Genomic DNA, 22,126 nt, shown 5'->3' with positions numbered 1-22,126 from the left:
GGGAATTCTTGTTTAATGGCCACACAACGCAGTGAATGGATACACCATTACATTACACCAGTGATAGCAAACATTTTACAGCTTTCAATGATATAAACAGCTCGCTGTGGCATGTGTGCCATTGGTATCACCACTACTATACAGTATTATACACTTTAAATATAAAATGGTTAAATGGGGGTGGGATTTGACAGTACATGCCTGTAATTCTATCTATCTTGAAAGGCTGAGGCAAAAGGATCTCAAATGCAAACTCAGCCTGTGCAACTTAGTGATACCCTGCCTCAAAAAAAACACAACGCAACACAACCCCCTCCAAAAAGCTGAGGATGTAGCCCAGTGATGGAGCACTTGCCTAACATGCCCAAGCCCCTGGATTCAGCACCCAATATGACACCAAGTAAGTGTTACATATAGCTGAAAACAAAAATTTTAAAGATCAGTTTACTTTTCTAATAACTGACAAAGAAGTCAGATGGGTCTCAACATAGATGGGCCTTATATAACTACTAAACCAAATTCACACCTGTTTAAAAGTCTATTTATAAGTACTTACTTGTTGAATCATTACATGAATATAAACTGAGAATTAAACAGGGAAGTATAGGCTTCTTTTGAAAGTTTCACAAAATCAAAATATGGGAGAGACCAAAGTGTTAGCCAGGACTAATACAGAAAATGTCAACTACATACTAGGCTTAAATGTAGTAACAAAATACCTAGAAATTACTGCCTCTTATGGTTTCTGTCTAGTTGTCCCACAAAGCCTCATGCAGTCATGGGATGGGCTTCTAGTTTTTGATGGATTCATGGTCCAATGCTGGGGTTATGGGTGTGAGTGCTACACCAGCCCTGGGGTGGGTATAGGCTGCAAACAGTATATGGGAGGGAAAGAGGATTCCTCTTGCTGCTTCTTCCTCCTTTGTTCTTGCTGCTTTTGCTTTTTTCTATCACTATGAACTGTGCTCTCTGCCTTGTGCCACTCTGGCCTTAGAGGCAGCTGATTATGGACTGAAACCTCCATAAACTGTGAGCAAATAAATCTTTCCTTCCTTAATTCTTGGCGTCAGGTATTTTGTCCCAACAACAATACAAAAGTAACGAAAACACCGCCATATTTTAAATATAAAAATATATTTAATCAATACTAATTATACTTCGTTATCTTTTCACGGTACATTATTGGCAAGAAATACAAATAAAGACGACTGTCAACTCTGAGATTACACCAATGAAGTACTTATGCCTTTTTCAAACATTACATGCTGTGGCTGGGATGCCGTTCAGTGGTACCAGCTTGCCTATTAAGCCCCTACATCACAAAACCGAAAGACCACCCTCTCCCCAAAACCACATCACATTCTACAGGGTGTCTCATGGCAAAAATCTTAAATTATATGAAGATATAAGTTGAGCTCATGGATTAAATATTCTTAGGATGTCAATCATCTCCAAGTGAAACACACATCCAACACAGTCTCAAATTCCAACAGAATTTTGGTTAAACTTTTGCCTAACAAAATTTGCAGGAGATTTTAAGAGAAATCCAAGGATCAACAGTCAAATTTCATTTTATTTTACTTTCTGGTTTCAGATAAGGTTTTGGTATATAGTTCAGGTTGGCTCACAGTGATCCTCCTACCTCAGCCTCATGAGTGCTGAGAATACAGGCATGTGTCTCTACGCCTAGCTGCAGAAGTCAAAAATTTAAAAACAAAGAGAATATTGATTTCAAGATATACCTCACATTATAATGAAACTGTAAAATGGCATGCATAAAAATAGAAAAGTGGATCAATGGAGGTAACAGTGAAAAAAGTGAGACAATTCAATGAAGAAAATAATTTCAAAAAGTGGTGCTGGAACACTTGGATACCACAAAAAGATTAATCTTGACCCTAACCCCCTTCAAAGATCTCGATGCAAAATGTAAAACAATAAAAATTTCAAGAAGTTAGCTGGAGTGGTGGGGCTGGAGTGTAACCCCAGCATTTGGGAAGGCCAAGACAGGTGGATCTCAGTTTGAGCCCTCCCAAGCAACCTGGCAAGACACAATCCAGGTGTGGTAGCACACATCTTAATCCCAGCACTAGAGAGGCTGGGGCAGGAGGATTGCCAGGTGTGTGAGACCAACATGGGATAGATACAGTGAGTCCAAAACCAGCATGAACTATATAGTGAGACCCTGTCTCAAAAAAACAATCTAGAAAATCTTAATGACCTTTAATTGGAAAGATTTCTTGAATATGACACAAAGTCATGAATTACACAATGGAAAGAAAGTCAATAATAATCAATCAAGTTCATCAAAACTTGCTCTACAGAAGATACCATTACAAAAATCAAAGAAAAAATACTTGGCAAAACATTTATGACCAAATACTCATTTTGCCAGGCATAGTAAGTGGCGCATGCTTGCAATCGCAGCACTCAGGAGAGGCTGAGGCAGGAGGGTTGCCACAGGTTCCAAGGTTATACTAGGCTCCATACAATTCAAGGCAAACCTGGACTACATAGCAATACTGTCTTAAAAAAAAACAAACCAAACCAAACCAAACCAAACCAACACAGACTCCTATCTAGACAACAAAGAAACCCTTCAGTAAGGGAAGCAGCCTGGTTAAAAACATGCCTGTTGGCATGGTGGCTCACATTTGTAATCTAGGCACTTGGGAGGCTGAGGCAGGGCATAACTGCAGGATTGAGGCCAGCTTGCCCTACACAGCAAAACTGCAACAGGATGCGTGGTAGTAGTTATATTTTTTAAGACATTTCAAAGAACACACTAGCATCCTTGTAGGGATGACACTAAAGAATGCAAAAGTATCAGTCATGAGAGAGATGGAAATGAACTACAACTAGACATCACTATATAGGCACTATAACAGAATTAAAAAAACTGACTACATGAAGGTTTATCCAAGATGTGAAGCATGCTACTGATGACAATATAAAGTGATTTAACCTTACATCTACCATATAATTAACTATTCCACCCTTAATGACAGTAAGCACATGGAAGAAGGCACAGGCAGATTTCAATCACAGCAATGGTGCCAGGCCTGGTGGCGCACACCTGTAATCCCAGCACTTGGGAGGCTGAGGTAGGAGGATCACTGTGAGTTTGAAACCAGCCTTGCCTACAAAGTAAGCTTAAGGCCAGTCTGAATTGCACAGTAAGACCCTGTCTCAAAAAGCAAAAAAAAAAAAAGGAAGAAACACATTACATACTGTGATACAAATGTGCACAAATGGGGTCTTACAGGACCCAATTAGGAAGCTACTGCAGAAATTCCAGGGTATTTTGAGCCTAGTAATATAGTTACTTAGTAAAATACAGACATTTCACATAAAAAGACTGATAGTACAAATGTTATTACGTATATTCCTATTCAACCATCTACAAGCACAGGGCATATATATATCTTAATTCTAACTCTCCCACCTCTACAAACAACTCCAAGATTCAAAGAAGTAAAATAAACCTGGCAAGGTGGCACACACCTATAATCTCAGCATTTGGGAAGCTGAGGCAAGAGGATCACGAGTTTGAGGCCAGCCTGGACTACATAGTAAGACCCCGTTTCAAAACCAAAAGGGGGAGGGGCCAAAATAATTTACTCAAGGTCACATTACTAGTAAATGTTAACAGCATCTCACTGCAAAGATCTGATAGAAACTTTGAGTCGACTAGTTCTAGTCTTTCAACTTTATATGTTAACAAACACAACTGCACAACTTTGAAACTTTAATTGCCTAACTACTTTCTAACATTCAAATTTCCAAAATGCTCCAAACTTCCTCTCATGACTTTTTCTGTTTGACTTTCTAAATACATTCACTTTTTAATTCACCATTCTTAGCCCAGCATGGTGCTGCACACCTGTAATCCTAGCACTTGGGAGAGGCTGAGGCAGGAAGACAGCACAAATTCAAGGCCAACCTGGGCTATGAAGTGAATACAAGGCCAGCTTGAACTACATAGTAAGACGGTGTTCCCATAAATTAATTAACATAATTATTCTTTATATAGTTGTCATTTCTTATGATTTGTCTTTTCCAATGAGGCTCCACTTATTAAAAATGAGGGTTCAGCTGGGTGTGGTGGCGCACACCTATAATCCCAGCACTCAGGAGGCTGAGGCATGAGGATCATTGGGAGTTCAAGATCAGCGTGGGCTACAAACTGAGCTCAAGGCCAGCCTAAACTGCATAGCGAGTCCCTGTCTCAAAAAGACCAAAAAAAAAAAAAAAAGAGGGTTTACTAGGCATATTGGTGCACACCTGTAGTCCCAGCACCTGGGAGGCTAAGGCAGGAGGAGCGACAAGTTCAACGCCAGCCTGGACTACATAGGAGACCCTGCCTAAAATATAAATAAAATAAAAATTTATGTATATATAAAGAGGATTACCTAAACTATGCCTGTCATGTATAGCTAAACTAGAATGAAAATCATTGGCAGTCCTACAGTAACTGTAAGACCTCAGTGAAGAGCAGCTACTCCTTATTTGGAAATTCTACCACTTCTCATTACTGAAATTTCTCTCTCATCTTCTTTAAATAAAAAACATGGCTGGGTGTGGTGGCTACACATCTGTAATCCCAGCACTCGGGAGGCTGAGGCAGGAGGATGGCCACAAGTTCACAAGCCTGGGCTACAAAGTGAGCTCAAGGCCAGCTTGAACTTTATAGCAAGACTGTCTCATAAAGACAAAAAATAAATAAATAAAAATAAAATAGAGAACTGAATTAAATCAGGGAACACAAACTCAATATGAAATGCAACTCATTAACTGAGTAACTCTGTACCAAACACCTCTTTACCAAGCAATAAGAATGCAACAAAGTCATTTTCTGATTCCTACTAGAGTTTACAGTAAAGTGAAAAAAAAACAAAAGTAAAAGAAACAGTGATAGCCACATATAGATGCTGCATGTTACAGAACGGGAAGGAGCCAAACAAAAATGCATAAAAAAGAACAATCAAGTGACACATTTCCTCACGCATAAATCTAACTGAGTTTCACAGCCATGTAGTACATTTCATATGATAGTCTATCTCCTTTTGTATTTTGATATTAAAGTCTTTAAAAATCAAATATTTTAAATGTTCTTTTTTGAAAAAACAACGGCCTTAGCAGTGCTAACACTGAGTTACAGCCCCACCTTGCTAATTATCATCAACATGTCTTTTTGCTCTTTGAAATTTTAATCTTCTGTGACCCACAGGTACAGAACACACTAAGGCAGCAGTGGCGAACCTATGGCATGCATGCCGCAGCAGGATGGAATTAAAACCAATGGAAGTTTTAAAAGGTTCACCATTACTGCACTAGGGTACAACCTCATCTAATCTGATTTTATAAATCAGTCAAGTCAGATTTTTTTGGCAAAGTATTCCAGATAAAGGGTCGAAATTAAACATGCAAGCTGGGCATGGTGGAACACACCTGTAATCTCAGCACTTGGTAGACTAAGGCAGGAGGATCACCAGGAGTTCCAGGCCAGTGTGGGCTACAAAATGAGTCCTGGCCAGCCTGAACTACATAGCAAGCCCCTCTTTAAAAAAAAGCTATCAGCCCTAGAAGAACATGTAAAAATTATACTATGCTATTGGTAAGAACCTGAAACAGACAAAAATGATACATTTGAAAAAACTTACTGCTATTTTGCAGTCAAAGCTTCTCCTGGAGGCAAGACAGGGTTTGTAATTTTGTCTAGGGTGAACTCCTGCACTCAAGTAATGCTCCTGTCTCTGCCTCCCCAGGAGCTGGAATTAAAGGAAAACTCTTGTTTTCCCCAGAAGCTGGAATTAAAGAGCTGTGACACTGACAGATTTACCTGTCCTTTAAAATGCACCACATTACTGTATGGCCGCTTGTGAACAAAGCTTGTTTAAAGGGTCCAACACTGTCATCATTCCCTTCTTTTTGCTTATGCAGCATTAGTCAAACATACCTAATTAGCTTATGTACTAGTCCTGTATTAGATATACATTTTACTTTCTGAACTGTAACACTTTAGTGTAGATTTACACAGCACTAACACTTAGTAACGCTTCACACAAAGTAGAGGCACACCATACACTCCAGGTAAACCAACATACACACCAAGGAAGTTGTACAAAGGATAACTACAGTCAATGAGTTGAGAGGATTGCTTTAAAAGACACAATAATGGCAAGGTTAGGCATGTAACCCAGCAATAGAGTGTTTTCCTAGAATGCACAAGGACCTGGACTCAATTCCCAATACTGAAAAAGAAAAACAATTATAGACAAGGGGAATACATAATTTAAGGTCTATCCTAATTTGTTTCTGGTATCAAAATTACTTAAAAGTCAAAGGAAAAGTAGCTGGGGTATAGTGGTGCATGCCTGTAATCCCAGCACTCAAGAGGATGAGGCAGAAGAACTGCTGTTAGAGGCCAGCCTGGGCTACATAGTGAGTTCAAAGCCAGCGTGAACTGCATAGTAAGACCTTGCTCAAAACATTAATTAAATTGGGGAGGTGACATAGCTCAACGCAAGGGCCCTTGAGTGCCTAATACGTATCCATCTATATATCTGATATAGTACTATATTCATCTTCCAATATTTTATAAATCAGACCAAATACCATAAATGAAACACAAATTATTAAATGCAAAATAGTTAAAAGACATACACGAACCTAGAATTCATCAACACACTCTGGGAACCATTTTTCCATGCTCTTCTTACAATGAGATTCTTTATTAAAACCCTAGATGTTACACCACACTTTCCCCTGTCAAAGGCAACCTTATGTGGATTATAAGAGTAACAAGGTACTTTAAGAAAAAGTTTACATACTGAATCTTATTACTGTAACTTGAGGGGAAATATGAGGATAAAAAGTTATTCTAATTTTTTTAAAAAATATTTTGCTAAGGGTAAGAGAGTATAGCTAGTGGTAGAATACATGCTTTTGTTCAATTCCCACTACCAAAAAAAGTAAAATAAATTTGGTTCACAGGGAAATACCAATAACACAGAAAAAAACAAACTGTAAAATAGAATTCCCTAAGTTAGGACAAATAATCATTAGCCCCTCAACTCAATTTTGCAAGCAAAACTGACTTTTAAAAGTAAGCAATCTTACATATATATATACATATATATATATATATATATATAAAGCAACAAAAAAAGAAGCAATCTTGCTGGGCGTGGTGATGCACACCTGTAAGCCTGTAATCCCAGCACTCGGGAGGCTGAAGCAGGAGGATCTTTGCGAGTTCAAGACCAGGCTGGGCTACAAAGTGAGCTCAAAGCCAGCCTGAACGGCAGGGCAAGACCTTGTCTCAAGAAGACACACACACACACACACACACACACACACACACACACGCACGCGCACACAAAGTAAGCAATCTTATATGTCTTAGAATATATGATACTTAAATATAAATGAGAACCATTGTGAATTTTTGACAAGTATCAAAACGTATCACTCACAATGAAAGTAAAACAATGCCAAATATTTGAGACCTTGAACCTCTCACATTTTCACTAACAAATACAACACTGATAAGCTAGCTAGTTCAAAAAAAAAAAAACACAAGCTAGCTAGTTCGACCTGTAAGACTTAACAGCTGCCAGGCATGGTGGCACACGCCTGTAATCCCAGCACTCGGTAGGCTGAGGCAGGAGGATCATTTTGAGTTCAAGACCAGCCTGGGCTACAAAGTGAGCTCAAGCCCAGTCTGAACTTCATACCAAGACCCTGTCTCAAAAAGACAAAAAAGAAAAAAAAAAGGAAAGACTTAAGAGCTGAAAAAGATCGAATACAATTTTATGTGATAAGCAAAGATATCAGGGTTGTTTCTAGGGCGTGTAGCTAAGTGGTAGGTAGAACGTGTGCTGAGCATGCTCAAGGCCCTGGGTTAATCCCAAACACCAAAAAAAAATAAAAACAGACATAATTAGTACACTAAAATGATACAGCTTTAACACTTTGCCATAGTATTACCACTGCCAGTTAAACCTGGGACTCAAATCACATATATAAAACCAACACAGCAAACTGGGCCTGGTGAACCATGCCTGCAATTCTAGTACTCTGGGAACTAAGGTAGGATGGTAAATCAAGCCCAACATGGGCAACTTAGCGAGACTTTTGTTTTCTACAAAAAGGTCTGGGGATTATAGCTCAATGTGAAGGCCATGGGTTCACTCACCAATACCACATACAAAAACATATACACACTAGAAACAGCAAAAAAAAACAAGAAATGACTACCCTACAATATCTCCAGGAGTGATAAAGTATGAAGGATCCATTTGGGCTGCACAGTCACAGACCATGATCAGAAATAGTTTAAATCCATGGTAAAACACTTTAGAAGTTGGAGCTTCTTTGGGGTGGCACTATTTCCACCTGTACTGTCAACTCTATAAATGGGCTGTACAAAAGTTGATGGGTTTAAATCAGACTGGCTGAGTGAATTCCAGGTCACAGTCCCACCATAACCAAAACATGAAAACCCCAGTGAAACACAGCACCATAAAGATCAATAACCAAAGAGAGAGGACCTATTTCAAGCAAAAAAGCCTCCAAATGCAACATACTTTCCATTAGGAAACTCAGGCTTCTACTTACACCTTTCAGTAAGTGTTAAAAGTATTGAGGGGTGGAGGTCAAAACAACAGTGATGCCCGAAACAAACTACAAAGATTTCCAAGAGACTTCTTTTTGGGTTTCTTAAATTTTGTTTCCTTTTTTTTTTGGAGATAGGGCCTCGCTTTATAGTCCTGGTTCACCAGGCGTGGTGGCGCACACCTGTAATCCCAGCGCTCGGGAGGCTGAGGCAGGAGGATCGCTGTGAGCTCAAGACCATCCTGGGCTACAAGGTGAGCTCAAGGCCAGCCTGAACTGCGTAGCAAGACCCTGTCCCGAGACAGACAGAGACAGAGACAGAGACAGAGACAGAGACAGAGACAGAGACAGAGACAGAGACAGAGAGAGGGAGAGAGGGAGGGAGGGAGGGAGGGAGGGAGAGAGGGAGACAGAGAGAGAGAGGGAGAGAGAGGGAGAGAGAGAGGGGGAGAGAGAGGGGGAGAGAGAGGGGGAGAGAGAGGAAGTGTGTCCAGGCTGACCTCGAACTGGCAACCTTCCTTCTTATCTCAGCCTCCTAAGTGCTGGGGTTATAGGCATGTGCCATCATGCCCAGCCTCCTTGGGTTTCTTAAAACATGACTTTCCCCAGTGTATTGCAGAGAGAATTTAAATATTAACAAAGAGGTATCATGCCTTTAAAAAAAATATATCTTTCCTTATTCTGGAAGTTACTGTTTCATAAGGGAGTCTCAGAAATGCAAAAGGTAAAAAAGTTGAGATTTTTAATACTGGGTTTTTCTTTAGCCCAGTTAAAACTTGTAATACTTACTATCAGTGTCTTGTAAATTTAAAACAATGCCAATGAACACATATTCAAATTTCATTCACTTCCAGACATGTTCCAGATTTGCCATTAGAATGAAATCAATTGGTATACATATCCCCCTAACACTCAACAACTGTGATAAAAATGCCAGAAATAATAAAATGCTGAATTTCTAATTCTTTAAAATATTTTCCTACCTTCACACTGGTTCCTTGGAAGAATCTTCCACCTTGTTTTTATCACATTTTCCAAAATTTGTAGTCCATAATACTGAAAATTGGAGAACAGAATCATGTGAATATATTGCTATAGGTCTGGCAACTCTCAGGATTCACAAATGGACACACATTCACACATTTACATCTATAAAGTTTCAAAAACATTATGCTACCAAGTTTAATTACATATATTAAACAAGGATCTATTCGCCCATATACTGAGATTTCATGCATTTTCCTCATTTTACTGTTTACTACTCTATGTAACGTCCTGCTGTTTATACATGCTCACACCAGGAGGAAAAAAACAAATAAAAAGCCCTTTAGCAGCCAAATGGGCTTATCTGTAGAAGAAAAAGTAGCAGCCAGATATGAATTCACGCATAAGTGACTGCTCATAATTCAGGACCAGGTCCCTAAGAATTTAGCAGCACGGATGCTTTGAGCTTCCTACCATCCTCTAAGCGTTGTAAGCTACTGGCCAAATATTAAAGTACTGTCACACACTTTCTACAGAAAGTGCTTATAAGCATCACTGGTGTGTTACTTAAGGAGCAGCAAGACAACCCATGGGTTTATTTCATTTTAACCCACCCTTACAGTTTCTATTTCTACTACTTTAAAGATAAACTTTTGTTCACAGTCAAAATAAACAAATGCATGTGCAATCTGTATCTACCTTTCAGGTATTCCTTCCTAAATATAAAAGTTATAACTAAATGCATAAGATTTTTAAAAAATAGAGATACCACTTTCAAGCCATTTTGTCCCTCCTGCTGATTACTCACTCTAAATAGTCAACAGTGTCTATAACAATTTATAATGTTCCACAGGCTACTACCTAAAATTATTTCTATGACCAATTAGTGTGGATAGACAGAAGGAAAAAAATAGACAAAAATGTTGTGGTATGTTTCAACTGCAAGAATGAGGGAAGACTCAGCTATAATACCTGAAAGGTAAATTCATTCCTATACTGACATATAATTTCAGACTGCAAGTTTTGGCTGAGAGCAAGAGTTTATCTTTAAAATTGTTAGTCATTACACAATAAAATAGGAGCATTAGTATTTCAACCAAAGGGATCATGTGAATGCTCATTTCATCCAAAGCACAATATAGACTGTCCCAAACTACATTGTGCTCAGTGAATGTTTTTGCTGTTTTCTTAAATTTTAACAGGTCATACTTTCTAGGAAAATTCTGCCATCTCAACTCAAGTCCTACATTTGTAGAACATTCCCTAAACACTTGCAAAATAAAAACAAGGCCAAAGCAAAATTCTGAAATTACAAATTTGATGCCATTAAAATATTTCATAATCAGCAGCAAATAGTGAAGCTTTCTATCCTTTTTATTTTTTATTAAGCTACAGTCTTGCTATAATATAGTTCAACCTGACTTTGCACTATGTAGCCCAGGCTGGCCTCGAACTTGTGGCGATCCTCCTGCCTCAGCCTCCCAAATGCTATGACTACTGATGTGCACCACCACGCCTGGCTATCTTTATTTCTAGGAACACATCTAGACCTTGATCTAGAAACATAAATAAGCAAAAAAGGACAAAAAGTTCTTGATTGACTAAAATACTAATTAGCCTTTAAAAACACAGTACCCTAAAAATTCTCATGAAGATTGTCAAGATTTAGAAAGTCAAGTAATTCACTGCTTACTACACAGAACGTTTCCTCTTGCTAATCAACCAATTTACAAGACCTGCAGAAATAAATCCACCATAAATGTATCAAAATAAAATTCTTAAAAGATAATTTAACTTCTTTGACCAAATATTTACCCTTTTCAACTGAAAGATAATTTCCCCTTCCCTTTTCTACATTTATCCTCCCTTACTGATTGATATTAATCTGAAATTCCTGTTTACCAACTTCCACTTCTTTTTCCAACTATAAAAAGGTAAAATAAAGCTTGCTAAACATACAATTCCTATTTCACCTTTCTGCCAAGGAGGTTGAGGCAGAGCCCAAGAGGCCTTTGAACAGCTCAGGCTGAAGGAATTTAAAGAAAAATTTTTTAAATATACAGCCATCATAATACAACACACTGAACCTCTCTCCTAGACGTAAACATCACATACCAAACTGAGACAAAAAGAATATATACTCCTTTGAAGAAAAAGTTTTTTGGTGACAGCCAGATCTGAAATGACTACTTTGGAAATATCCATAAATAATCCATACATTTTTTAAAAACTATACTTATTTTATATCTCAAAAAATTTTTTGAAAAATCCACTGCTGAATTATGAAGATGAGGGACAGATAACAGCAAAGACTACATGAAAAAAAAAATAAATGCATGAAATGATCCCTATGGTAGAAATTTCTACTGAGCCCTTAGAAATACTTATTGTATGCATTGTATTCCCCTTTCCCCTCCCCGCACCCATAAAACAAAAACAATTGATGAACAGAATTCAGTTAAAGGGAATCAAAAGGGTAGACCTTGTGGAGGCCTGCCGTCAAAGCCTAGCTGTGTCAGTTGCACAGGAAGACACCCCTTTTCTTCCTATTACAAGCAATCAACATAATGGAACATTATGATTAATATCAGGTAGTGTTAACATCTTTAAAGAAAAAAAATATGATTGCATAAAAGCCAAATGTCATAGTGCATAAATTTAGCACCAAATCATTTGTAATTTATGTAAATTGAAGAATTCTTTACCTGTTGCTTTCTTTCTGTTCCTCTAATCATCTCATTTTTCACAAGACAAATTTGAGTTTTTAAAAATACTGTTGATAAATCAACTTAAACATTAGTAATGTCTGTCAGTATAAAAAGCAAAATTTACCAGGCAAGCAAACAGGCAAACACTGTTATGTTACTTAAGGTTAGCACTTTGAGGAAGTTCTGGACTGTATTTTTGCCCTAAAATTTACAAGATGTCAAAACTAATTAATATTTTAAAGCTGTTAATTAACACAGTCTGATTTCAGAAACAGATGTGAACATGGCTGTTTTCTGTTTTAACACAATGTATATCAAGTGGAAACTTTTGTGTATTAAACAGAATGCCATGGTATTTTATTACTTTAAAGCAGTTTAGAGAAGCGTGAATTATCAAGCCTACAACAGTCAAAACACATTTTGATCAACCCTTCTGTTCAAACTTAAGGAAAAAAGGACCTGAATTATAACATTTTTAAGTTGCAAATAAAAACTGAGTGCTGTCCCATTACAAGCATTGGTACCATGGAGCAGTAAACTGTCCACACAACTTGGTTTTGGAAGTGCCTCGCCTGTATTATATTGATTACTTGCCCAAAATAATTAATGATGTTATGTTTCATCTCTGAGTAACATTCAGAATTCATGCTTAGACCTGTATACGAGTTCTAAAAAGAAAAGAAAAGAAAGAAAGAAAGGAAAAAAAAAAAAAAGCCACCTTGCATACTAGTCCCAATTACAAAACTTCATTCATAATTCTCAGGACTATTTGCAAGAATTAATTCTATGTTTAAAACTATAAATTTTGAAATAACAATGTAAAATGATTTGAGATAACAAATGCTAGTATTAAAAATGAGATACCTTCCTCAAAGTTTATGACTGGAAGAAAAGAAGAACTAACAGATTAAAAAACTACCACTTGCTTACTTTCGTGTTCATATTCTGTGAAAATTCCAAAATTGTGTCAACTCTTGTCCATGCATCAGGATGCTCCTTTAAATGTGTCAGTACTTCCTGAGCCATTCTTTGCTAAAAAAAAAAAAAATTACACAAAAAGAATTTCAATCTATTTTGTTCTGAATCACTAAAATATAAAGCACAGTATTAAGAACAACTCAAATCTGAATAGGATAGTGGTGCTACCAACTTTTGGAAACATCTGGGAAAGGAGCTCTTACATAAATTGAGTATCACTACACTTGAATATTTATTTCTTTGAAATACAACAACCCTTCCCCCATTTGATATCTTCAACCACTGTGGGACTGGAAGTATAACCCAAGGCAGTACACAAGAACTTAGGATACACAAGGCTGCAGGTTCAAACTCTGACATAATTAACGGGCGTTCAGCCATTTCAAATGACCAAAAATACATTAAATACATTAAAATTCATATCTACTTAAGTTACGTAGTGTTATGCTTCACAGTAAATTGCTAACCAATTTCATCTTTAAAATTACATTTCGAGCCAGGCGTGGTGGCGCATGTCTGTAATCCCAGCACTTGGGAGGCTGAGGTAGGAGGATTGTTCCAAGTTCAAGGCCAGCCTAGGTTACAAAGTGAGCTCATGACCAGTCTAAACTGCATAGCGAGACCCTGTCTCAAAAAGACAAAAAATAAAAAATAAACTAAATAAAATTAACAAAGCCAGGTATGGTGATACACACCTGTAATCCCAGCAATTGGGAGGCTGAGCAGGATCACTGTGGGGTCAAGGCCAGCTTGGGCTATATAATGAATTCAAGGCCAGCCTGAATTACACAGTGAAACCCTGTCTCAATAAATACAAACATCCACATTCTGTTGTACTCCTGTCAGTTCCCCCACCCTTTAGTACTAGAGATTGAACCCATGAACTCCTGCATGCTAGTTAAGTACACAGTTACTCAGTTACACCTACACACCCCTATCCTACCCACTTTTTTTGTGAAACACTGGACAGTTAAAAAACGAGAAGCTGGGGATGTGGCTCAATAGTAGAGTTCTTCCCTTGCATGCACAAGACCCTGGGTTCAATCCCCAGCACTACAAAAAACAAACAAACAAAAACAACTAAATGTTATGGCTTATATCTAGATGTTCCCCCAAAGCCTCGTGTAGTCACAGGTGGGGCTTTTCAGAGGTGGATCGATCTACAGTGTGTGATGCTGGGATTGAGGGTATGTGAGTACTAAATTAGTCCACTGATTGGTCTGGCATTTCTAGCTTCTTCCCTTTAACTATAAGCTTTTCATATGAACACATTTACCTAAAGCTTAATTTTTCCAACTTTTTTTGAGACAGGGTCTCACTATGTACTTCAGGCTAGCTGTGAACTCATATGGATGCTCCTGACTCATTGCTGAGATTTATATGTGTGGCACCAGACAAAACTCCTTTCTTTATCACACGATCAACAGCTCAATCTTTTCACCTTTAAAGAGCTTTTTGTAGCTCAACTAGATCCTTCCTATTTCTATCAATATTTGTAAACAAAATGTGAAGTTTGATGGTTTTAAAATGTCATTTATGTACAAAGCTCTAAATTCAATCTCCAGTGAGTCCTCAATTATCAACTGCCCTTCTCACGATCAAGGGTTTAATCCTCTGGGTTATAAACACGAAAGCAGCAAAAAAGTTACAGGAAGCATTCTCTTTATCTCTGATAGATTCCTCATAATCATTAGCTTGGCTTTTATTCTATCTTCAAAAAAATACTAAGCCTATTTGGCTTTGATGTTTACAATGATCTTTTCCCCAAAAAGCAAATATAGTCACATTCATAATTACCCTATTTTTCAACCCTTGCTTGCTTAAAAACTTTTAGAGCTGGGCATAGTGGCTCAGGCCTGTAACACTAGCACTTAGTGAGGCAGGAGGACTGCCTCAAGTTTGAGGCCAGCCTGGGATACATATTAAGTTCAAGGGCACCTGCACTGCAATGAGACCCTGTCTTAAAAAAAAAAGACAAGACCCTGCCTTAAAAACAGTGGAAATGAACCATACCCAAACCCCTTCCAAAATGAAGGAAATCAGTTCCCTGCGTTCCATTAGAAGGAACTGGGAGCCAGGCGTGGTGGTGCACACCTGTAATCCCAGCACTAGGGAAGCTGAGGCAGGAGGACTGTTGCCAAGTTTGAGACCAGCCTGCTACACACAAAGTGAGCTCAAGGCCAGCCTGAACTGCATAGTGACACCCTGCCTCAAAAAAACAAAAAAATATAAAATTTAAAGAAATATAAGCAACTGAGGTCAGAGGTTTTCTATTAAAGCGTAAGCCTTTAAAATCCAATTGTACATATTTTAAAATTTGACTGGTAGTCCTAAGTTATCGTTGTATGAAAAATGAGAAAAGGAGCTGAGCAAAGTGGTGCATACCTGTAATCCCAGCAATGAGGCAGGCTCAAGCAAGGGCACAAGTCTGTGGGGCCCCCTCTGGGCAACTCAATGAGACCCGGCCTCATAAAATAAAGAGCTGGGATATAGCTCATTGGTGGAGTACCCCTGGGTTTCAACTTCAGGAAACCCACCCCATAAAAGGGCTAGAGTTGTTATATGAAAGGTACCCAGGGCCAAAGCATACTTCAGAATTTTACACTGAGAATACCTAATTAATTATCCACACCTAGAGATGTGAACTTGCACACAAAGTACTTGCTGAACCATTCACTTCAATCTCTGCATACAGTACGTTCTTCCCTACCAGCTCACCTTTATTCTCTCAAGTTACTTCTAGGACCTTCTTTGCCTACTCCCATCATCTTTACACTATTCTCTTATTGTCTTAAAGCCTCAGTAGGGGTTTAAACAAAAGATACAAAAGGAAACTAAAAGGAAGGAGAAAATCTAACATCTTCCTGTGCTGCTAACTGAATGGTTTAAGCATTTTAGTTGCTAAGCAGTAGAGTTCAGGGTACTAACACAGCATTAGGGCAAATATCCAACTCTTCCCCATATCTTCTTTTTTAACCTTTTAGTAGTGCAGTTGGCTAAAAACAGAAAAAAAAAAAAAAAGAAAGAAAAATGCTTGTAACGTAAGGTAGTCCTAATGTTAACAGTGCTAAATAGCCTACTGTATTACACATCTAGACAAAGGTTGACCACAGGTTAAAAAAGGTAATTTCTAAAGTTACTTCATCCTTTAAAAACATTAGGCTTCCTTCTCCAGCCAAACAAAAAAACAAGGCCAGTGTGGTGGCGCATGCCTGTAATCCCAGCACTCAGGAGGCTGAGGCAGGAGGATTGTGGTGAGCCCAGCCCAGGATTGTCATGGGCTACAAAGTGAGTTCACGGACACCCTCACTACAAAAGCACACCCTAAAAAAAAAACCAAAAAAAAAAAAAAAAGCCCACATTAGGCTTCCTATAGTTGACTTTACCAAACTTTACTTGCAATTACTTCACTTATTTTGAGATTAGCCAAAAAGACCAAAACAAAACATTTAAGAAGCCACACCATGCAAATCTTTTCCATTACATTTCTTTTTTTTTGTTTTTTGTTTTTTCCTCCGGTAGCGGGAACCGAACTCACGACCTTGCGCTTGCCAGGCAGGTGCTTTGCCGCTGAGCTAAATCCCCAGCCCCTCCATTACATTTCTAAATGTACCTTTTGATAGTGTTTTCTATATATATATAAAATGGAACACATAACGCAAGGTCAGTGGTGCTTTATGAACCTCATTACTAAACTTCTATCTTTTAAAAGATAGGTAACATTTTGAACACGGGACTCTATAGAATAATGACTAGAAAAATTCCAGGAAGCAAATTAAGCCATTTAACACTAAGAACTTATTTTCCACGTCAGCTCTCTTTCTTTGAAATATGGTCCCCAGAGAGGTGAACTACAACTTTAAAGACAAGACTCCTAGTAGCTGAAAGGAAATCTTTTTTCTTTCTTTCTTTTTTTTTTGAGACAGGGTCTTGCAGTGGCCTAGGCTGGCCTTGACCTCTTGGCAGTCCGCCTGCCTCAGCCTCCCTCACACTAGTGGGATCACAGGCGTGTGCCACAAAGCCTGGCCATAAAAGGAATTCTTAACTGGTCTTAAACTTTAAACCATGGTTGCCTGGACAACACAGTGAGACCCTGTCTCAAAACAAAAACAAACAAACAACCTCTAAACCTCACTTTTCTCATTTATTATATACTGGTTTACTATTTATGCAACTGATTTTAGTCATGATTGAATTAGGCATAAAATCCCTTTATTTTGGAGAAAACTTATTGCCAAGGTAAATTTAAAAAATGAAATTTGGAAGTAGTTTATCTATTTTTTATTAAGTCAACTTTAAACTATTAAATCTCTTAATACTGTGAAACATTATAAAAAACAGTATTACTTACTATAACATACATGTATTTTTGGTGGTACTGGGATTGAACCCAGGGCCTTCACACTGAGCAGTATACTCCCAGACTTTGTTTTTTGTTGTCTTTTTGAGGCAGGGTCTCACTATACAATTCAAGCTGGCCTTGAGCTCACTTTGTAGCCCAGGTTGCCCTGGAACTTGCAGCAATCCTCCTGCCTCAGCCTCCCACAGTGTTGGGATTACAGGCATGAGCCACCATGCCCAGCTCAGACTTTTGTTCTTTGAAATGCACTCTTCCTGAAGATCCCCCATCCGGACTAAATTACCGAGGTAGGACTCAAACTTTTCGACCCTTAGTCTTAGCCTCCTCCCAAACAAGGATTACAGGCTCGGTGTGCCACCAACTTTAACATATTCTTGATAAAAAGCACCACTGATTCTCAGTTACAAGTTTAGAACAACACTGGTGTATACTGACTCATTCATACTTTTAAGGTTTTCAGCTAGATTAAAAGAAGATTCAACAATATTAGCAGCTCAATCAATATGAAAAAAATTAAAACAATCATTTTCCTAATTGCTATAGACCCAGGTTTCCATTAATGTATTCAAAACTGACCCCCATCTTACTTCATGCTTCTCAGTCTTAACGTTCATTTTTTTTTTTTTTTTTTCCAAAACCAGCTGCTTTCCATGCATCCACACTGGCAGAAATATAGCTTAAAGCTCCATGCTGAATGTATGCAAAAAGGGTAAAGTATGTGATTTATGCAATACACACCAAAGAGTACTTTTTTCAGAAATGCTTCTGGAAATCAGAACACACTGATCAAAAGTCCCTAGCAGTATAAACCTAGAGAATCACTGCAGATTTTTGTTTTGGTTTTTGCTGCACCGGGGAATGAACTCAGGGGTGCTGTACCACTGAACTACATCCCCAGTCCTTTTTTATTTTGAGACAGGGTCTCAAAGTTTCCCAGCTGCCCTTGAACTTGTGATCCTACTGCCTCAACCTCCACAGTAGCATGTACCACCATGCCTGGCCAAAATAACTTTTTCACTCTTATAACATCCATGACCCCTTCTCTTATAAAGTTTCTCTTCATTACAATAAAATCATTACTGTTGGAACAAAAACAAACACTGTTTTTGAACTATAAAAAGTACTATCATCTTTCAGATTTCTTTTTTTGTTTTGTTTTGTTTTTCTTCTGGTATCAGGAATCTAACTCACAACCTTGCGCTTGCCAGGCAGGCGCTGTGCCACTGAGCTAAATCCCCAGCCCCCATCTTTCAGATTTCTAAAACATAAGTATCTTGGCAATACACGTAACTTCCAACCTACTAGCAAAACCTACCATTAGATGTCTGTCATATCACATTAAGATTTTTTTTTACCTAATTGTGGAAATTTTTATTCATAAAACAGTGTAGTCCCACAGGGTTAAGAGTCAAATATGCCCTCATTTTTTGTACCATATACAATATAAAATTTACACAAATTCCTTTCTCGCTCATGTTTTCATTGAGTGAAAAGAAAAAAAAACATGAAATGATCAAAACACAGCTTGCGTTTAAGCTAATTCTTTACTTTTTTTTTTTTTGGTCTTTTTGAGACAAGGTCTTGCCATGCAGTTCAGGCTTTAGCTCACTTTGTAGCCCAGGCTGGTCTCGAACTCCCAAAGATCCTCCTGCCTCAGCCTCCGGAGTGCTGGAATTACAGGTGTGCACCACCACGCCTGGCTAATTCTTCACATTAATACTACCACTTTTGCAAGTGCACAAGATTCAAGTAATGTTAAAAATACTGGGTATTACTGGAATTTTAAACAAGCATCCATGAAGCACTTCTGCAATTCAAAATGTTTGAAAACAACAGAATTGTTATTAACTGCAAACATTAATTACATAAAGTACACATAATCCCTACTGCCTAACAAATCATTTAATACACTGGGTTCTTTAATGAGCAAGCACAACATCCCAAAGGATCCCATTCTTAACCATGTCAAACATAATGCAATTTCTTTTTCAAGACCTATTCTCACTACAGTAAATCATATAAAGTATGGGATAGCTTTTTAAAAGGTGGTAATTGTTTACCCAAGATCAAAACAGAGCTTGCATTTAAGCTAATTCTCTATGTTCCATTTCAATCATGTTTTATAGTTTTGGTCAGCTACTTTACCTGGGCTCCTTCTCCATGGTATAAGCAATTCACCACATTGTCTAAAAGGTTGATATCCAACTTCTGGCTGAAATCAAGCAGCTGACGAGCTGCATGGTCTGCTAACATTGTCATAATTGCTGGCATAGATTACTGAAAGGCAAAGAAAAAAAAAATTGAAACTGCCTGTGATATTATCACTCAGAAACTTTCTACTCAACTTATTTTACTTCAACCATGTTCTTACATATTTTTAAATGAGGACTTTGAGACTTTTACCTAATTACTACAAACTGACAGGAACAAAAACTGAGTCAGTTACTCCTTAATTGTTAGTAGGACCATTCAACTTTTCCTAGTATTTTTTTTAACTTTTACAGAATTTAGTTCCTACATTCCAACTACCAAATAGTTTCTTTCAACCCCCAGCGAATTTGAGGATTAAAGTTACATTTCACAAGCGTAATTATTCCTTGATTTTTTTTTTTGTTTGTGAGATAAGGTCTGGTCTGTATTCCAGTCTGGTATTAAATTTGAGATTTTCCTTTCAGCCTCCTAAGTGCTAGGATTACAGGTGTATGCCTCCTCTCTCTGCTCCCAAACAAGATTTTAGATTTTTAAAAATTTTCAGGTATTTGCTAGTAAGGTAAAAGGTAGCCAATTTTCAAATAAAAACAAGTTTTACTGTAGCAAAACAAGCACCAAAAACAACAAAAGAGCCACTTCACCTCAAATACACTGGTCAAGACTTGTTGGTTCCTATGTACAGATTCCAACCCTAAGACAGATAGATGCTTGTACACAAACGTACTTTTAGCTGCCCACAATCACCGCACTCTTTCTCTCTGCTGTTTCTCCAAAGCCAATTCTATTCAGTTCCGACTGGAGGAATCGGTAGCTCCTGACCTTTCTTGGGTCAAGATGCCAGGGAATCCGAGGGACACAACAGACTAGCTTGGGTTTTGCCTAATTCCGCGTACAACTGAAGAGACTCAAACACCCTAAATCCACCCACGAAGCCCTACAGAACTGTTCAATCAGAGTCAGATGGTCATCTCCACTTCCCCTCCTTTAAAAAGCCTCACAGGGTCAGGAAATGAATGGTTCACTTGATTACATTGGACAAAGCAGCTTGATAGGAAAGTCGTTCTTTCCTCAGCTGTTCGATAGTTTAAAAAAGTGCAGGGGGGGCATGGGCACCCCTGCAATTTCACCAACCATGCATCTATGGCAGAATGGCCGAGTTCGAGGCCAGCCTGAACGACTGTACTGAGATCCAGTGAGTCCACAAACTTTTATCGGGTATTGGACATGTTTTTAAAAGCAACCCAACATGCCACAGGAAACAAAAACCTTATATCTAAATACTAATTATAAGACGTAAAAGAAATACATTCCACAAATAAAGATGTAAACTTTCTTTTACCTTCCAGTGCTGTAAAATTTTAAAAGACTTTCAGTCTTAAAACTTAAAGTTTAAAAAAGCAATGCCCAGCCAGGCGTGGTGGCGCATTCCCGTAATCCCAGCCCTCGGGAGGCTGAGGCAGAAGGATTGTTGCGAGTTCGAGACCAGCCTGGGCTATAAAGTGAGCTCAAGGCCAGCCTGAACTGCATAGCAAGACCCTGTCTCACAAAGACCAAACTTATGTACAGCAGCTCGACTTTTCAGTATTTTTGGTTCAAAATTAAGCGAACCTTTCTCCTGCAGTAATTTTATAGCTCACAGGAAATGGGAGTAATAAACTGCAAAAAGTTTCACTTCCAAGCACGGGATCCTTGAGCTCTCCGTGCTGGACTCATGTGTAAAGTCGGATTTAGAACAGAAGAGTCTGTGCGCAGCGGCGTGCCACCCTCCAGGCGGGCAGTTATCTTGGGAATGACCTACCTATTCTCCAACTGTGCGTGGTACAAAAATGGCGGCTTTGTGGTCAATGCCAAGCACATTTAGTCCCCCAGATCAAACAGCTTCCAAAACATTGTTTCCACTATCAGCAGCGTCCCACGCTCCCCAGACACCCAATCAGGCAAACGGCGAACAGCCATTGCAGGAGGCGCATAACTACAGCCGACTTCTCTTCTCACGAACCCTGGCCGAGCCGTTCACGCGGCACTGGGGATCGCCCGCGGCGAGCGCGGCGGCTCCACAAGTGCTGGCCGGAGCACCCCCACTCCACCCACACTGCGCGGGCCGACAGCTAGCACCGCCGAGGCCGTCCAGAGCCCCAAACCACCACGGCCGTGGCCTGAAAAGTTAACTTCACGCCGGATGAAATAACAGGTCGCTTCCAGGCAGCAGACGCCCGCTCCATTCACCAGGAGCGCGCCGGGCCGGGGCCCGCCCTCCCGCGCCCAC

At 38.8% G+C, this 22,126-nt stretch overlaps 1 protein-coding gene across 2 annotated transcripts in view; it reads right to left on the bottom strand.

The window, feature by feature from the left end:
* Xpo1 (exportin 1) overlaps positions 1 to 22,126 on the bottom strand; it is a 50,563-nt gene that overhangs the window by 27,075 nt on the left and 1,362 nt on the right. Inside the window, exons 1-4 of one of the 2 annotated variants that reach the window (XM_005385739.2) lie at positions 21,659 to 21,757; positions 19,795 to 19,926; positions 13,242 to 13,343; positions 9,603 to 9,675 (exon numbers count right to left, since the gene is read on the bottom strand). In XM_005385739.2, the coding sequence (XP_005385796.1) occupies positions 9,603 to 9,675; positions 13,242 to 13,343; positions 19,795 to 19,920 (301 nt within the window). In that variant the 5' untranslated portion in view covers positions 19,921 to 19,926; positions 21,659 to 21,757. Of the gene's footprint in view, positions 1 to 9,602; positions 9,676 to 13,241; positions 13,344 to 19,794; positions 19,927 to 21,658; positions 21,758 to 22,126 lie in introns of those variants that run through there. The other variant, XM_005385738.2, reaches the window with a different exon arrangement.

The sequence above is a fragment of the Chinchilla lanigera genome, unplaced genomic scaffold, assembly GCF_000276665.1.
Source record: "Chinchilla lanigera isolate Chin_1 unplaced genomic scaffold, ChiLan1.0 scaffold00023, whole genome shotgun sequence".
NCBI lineage: Eukaryota > Metazoa > Chordata > Mammalia > Rodentia > Chinchillidae > Chinchilla > Chinchilla lanigera.
Note: the sequence above shows the minus strand (reverse complement) of the source record. Positions and strands in the feature narration are given on the sequence as shown.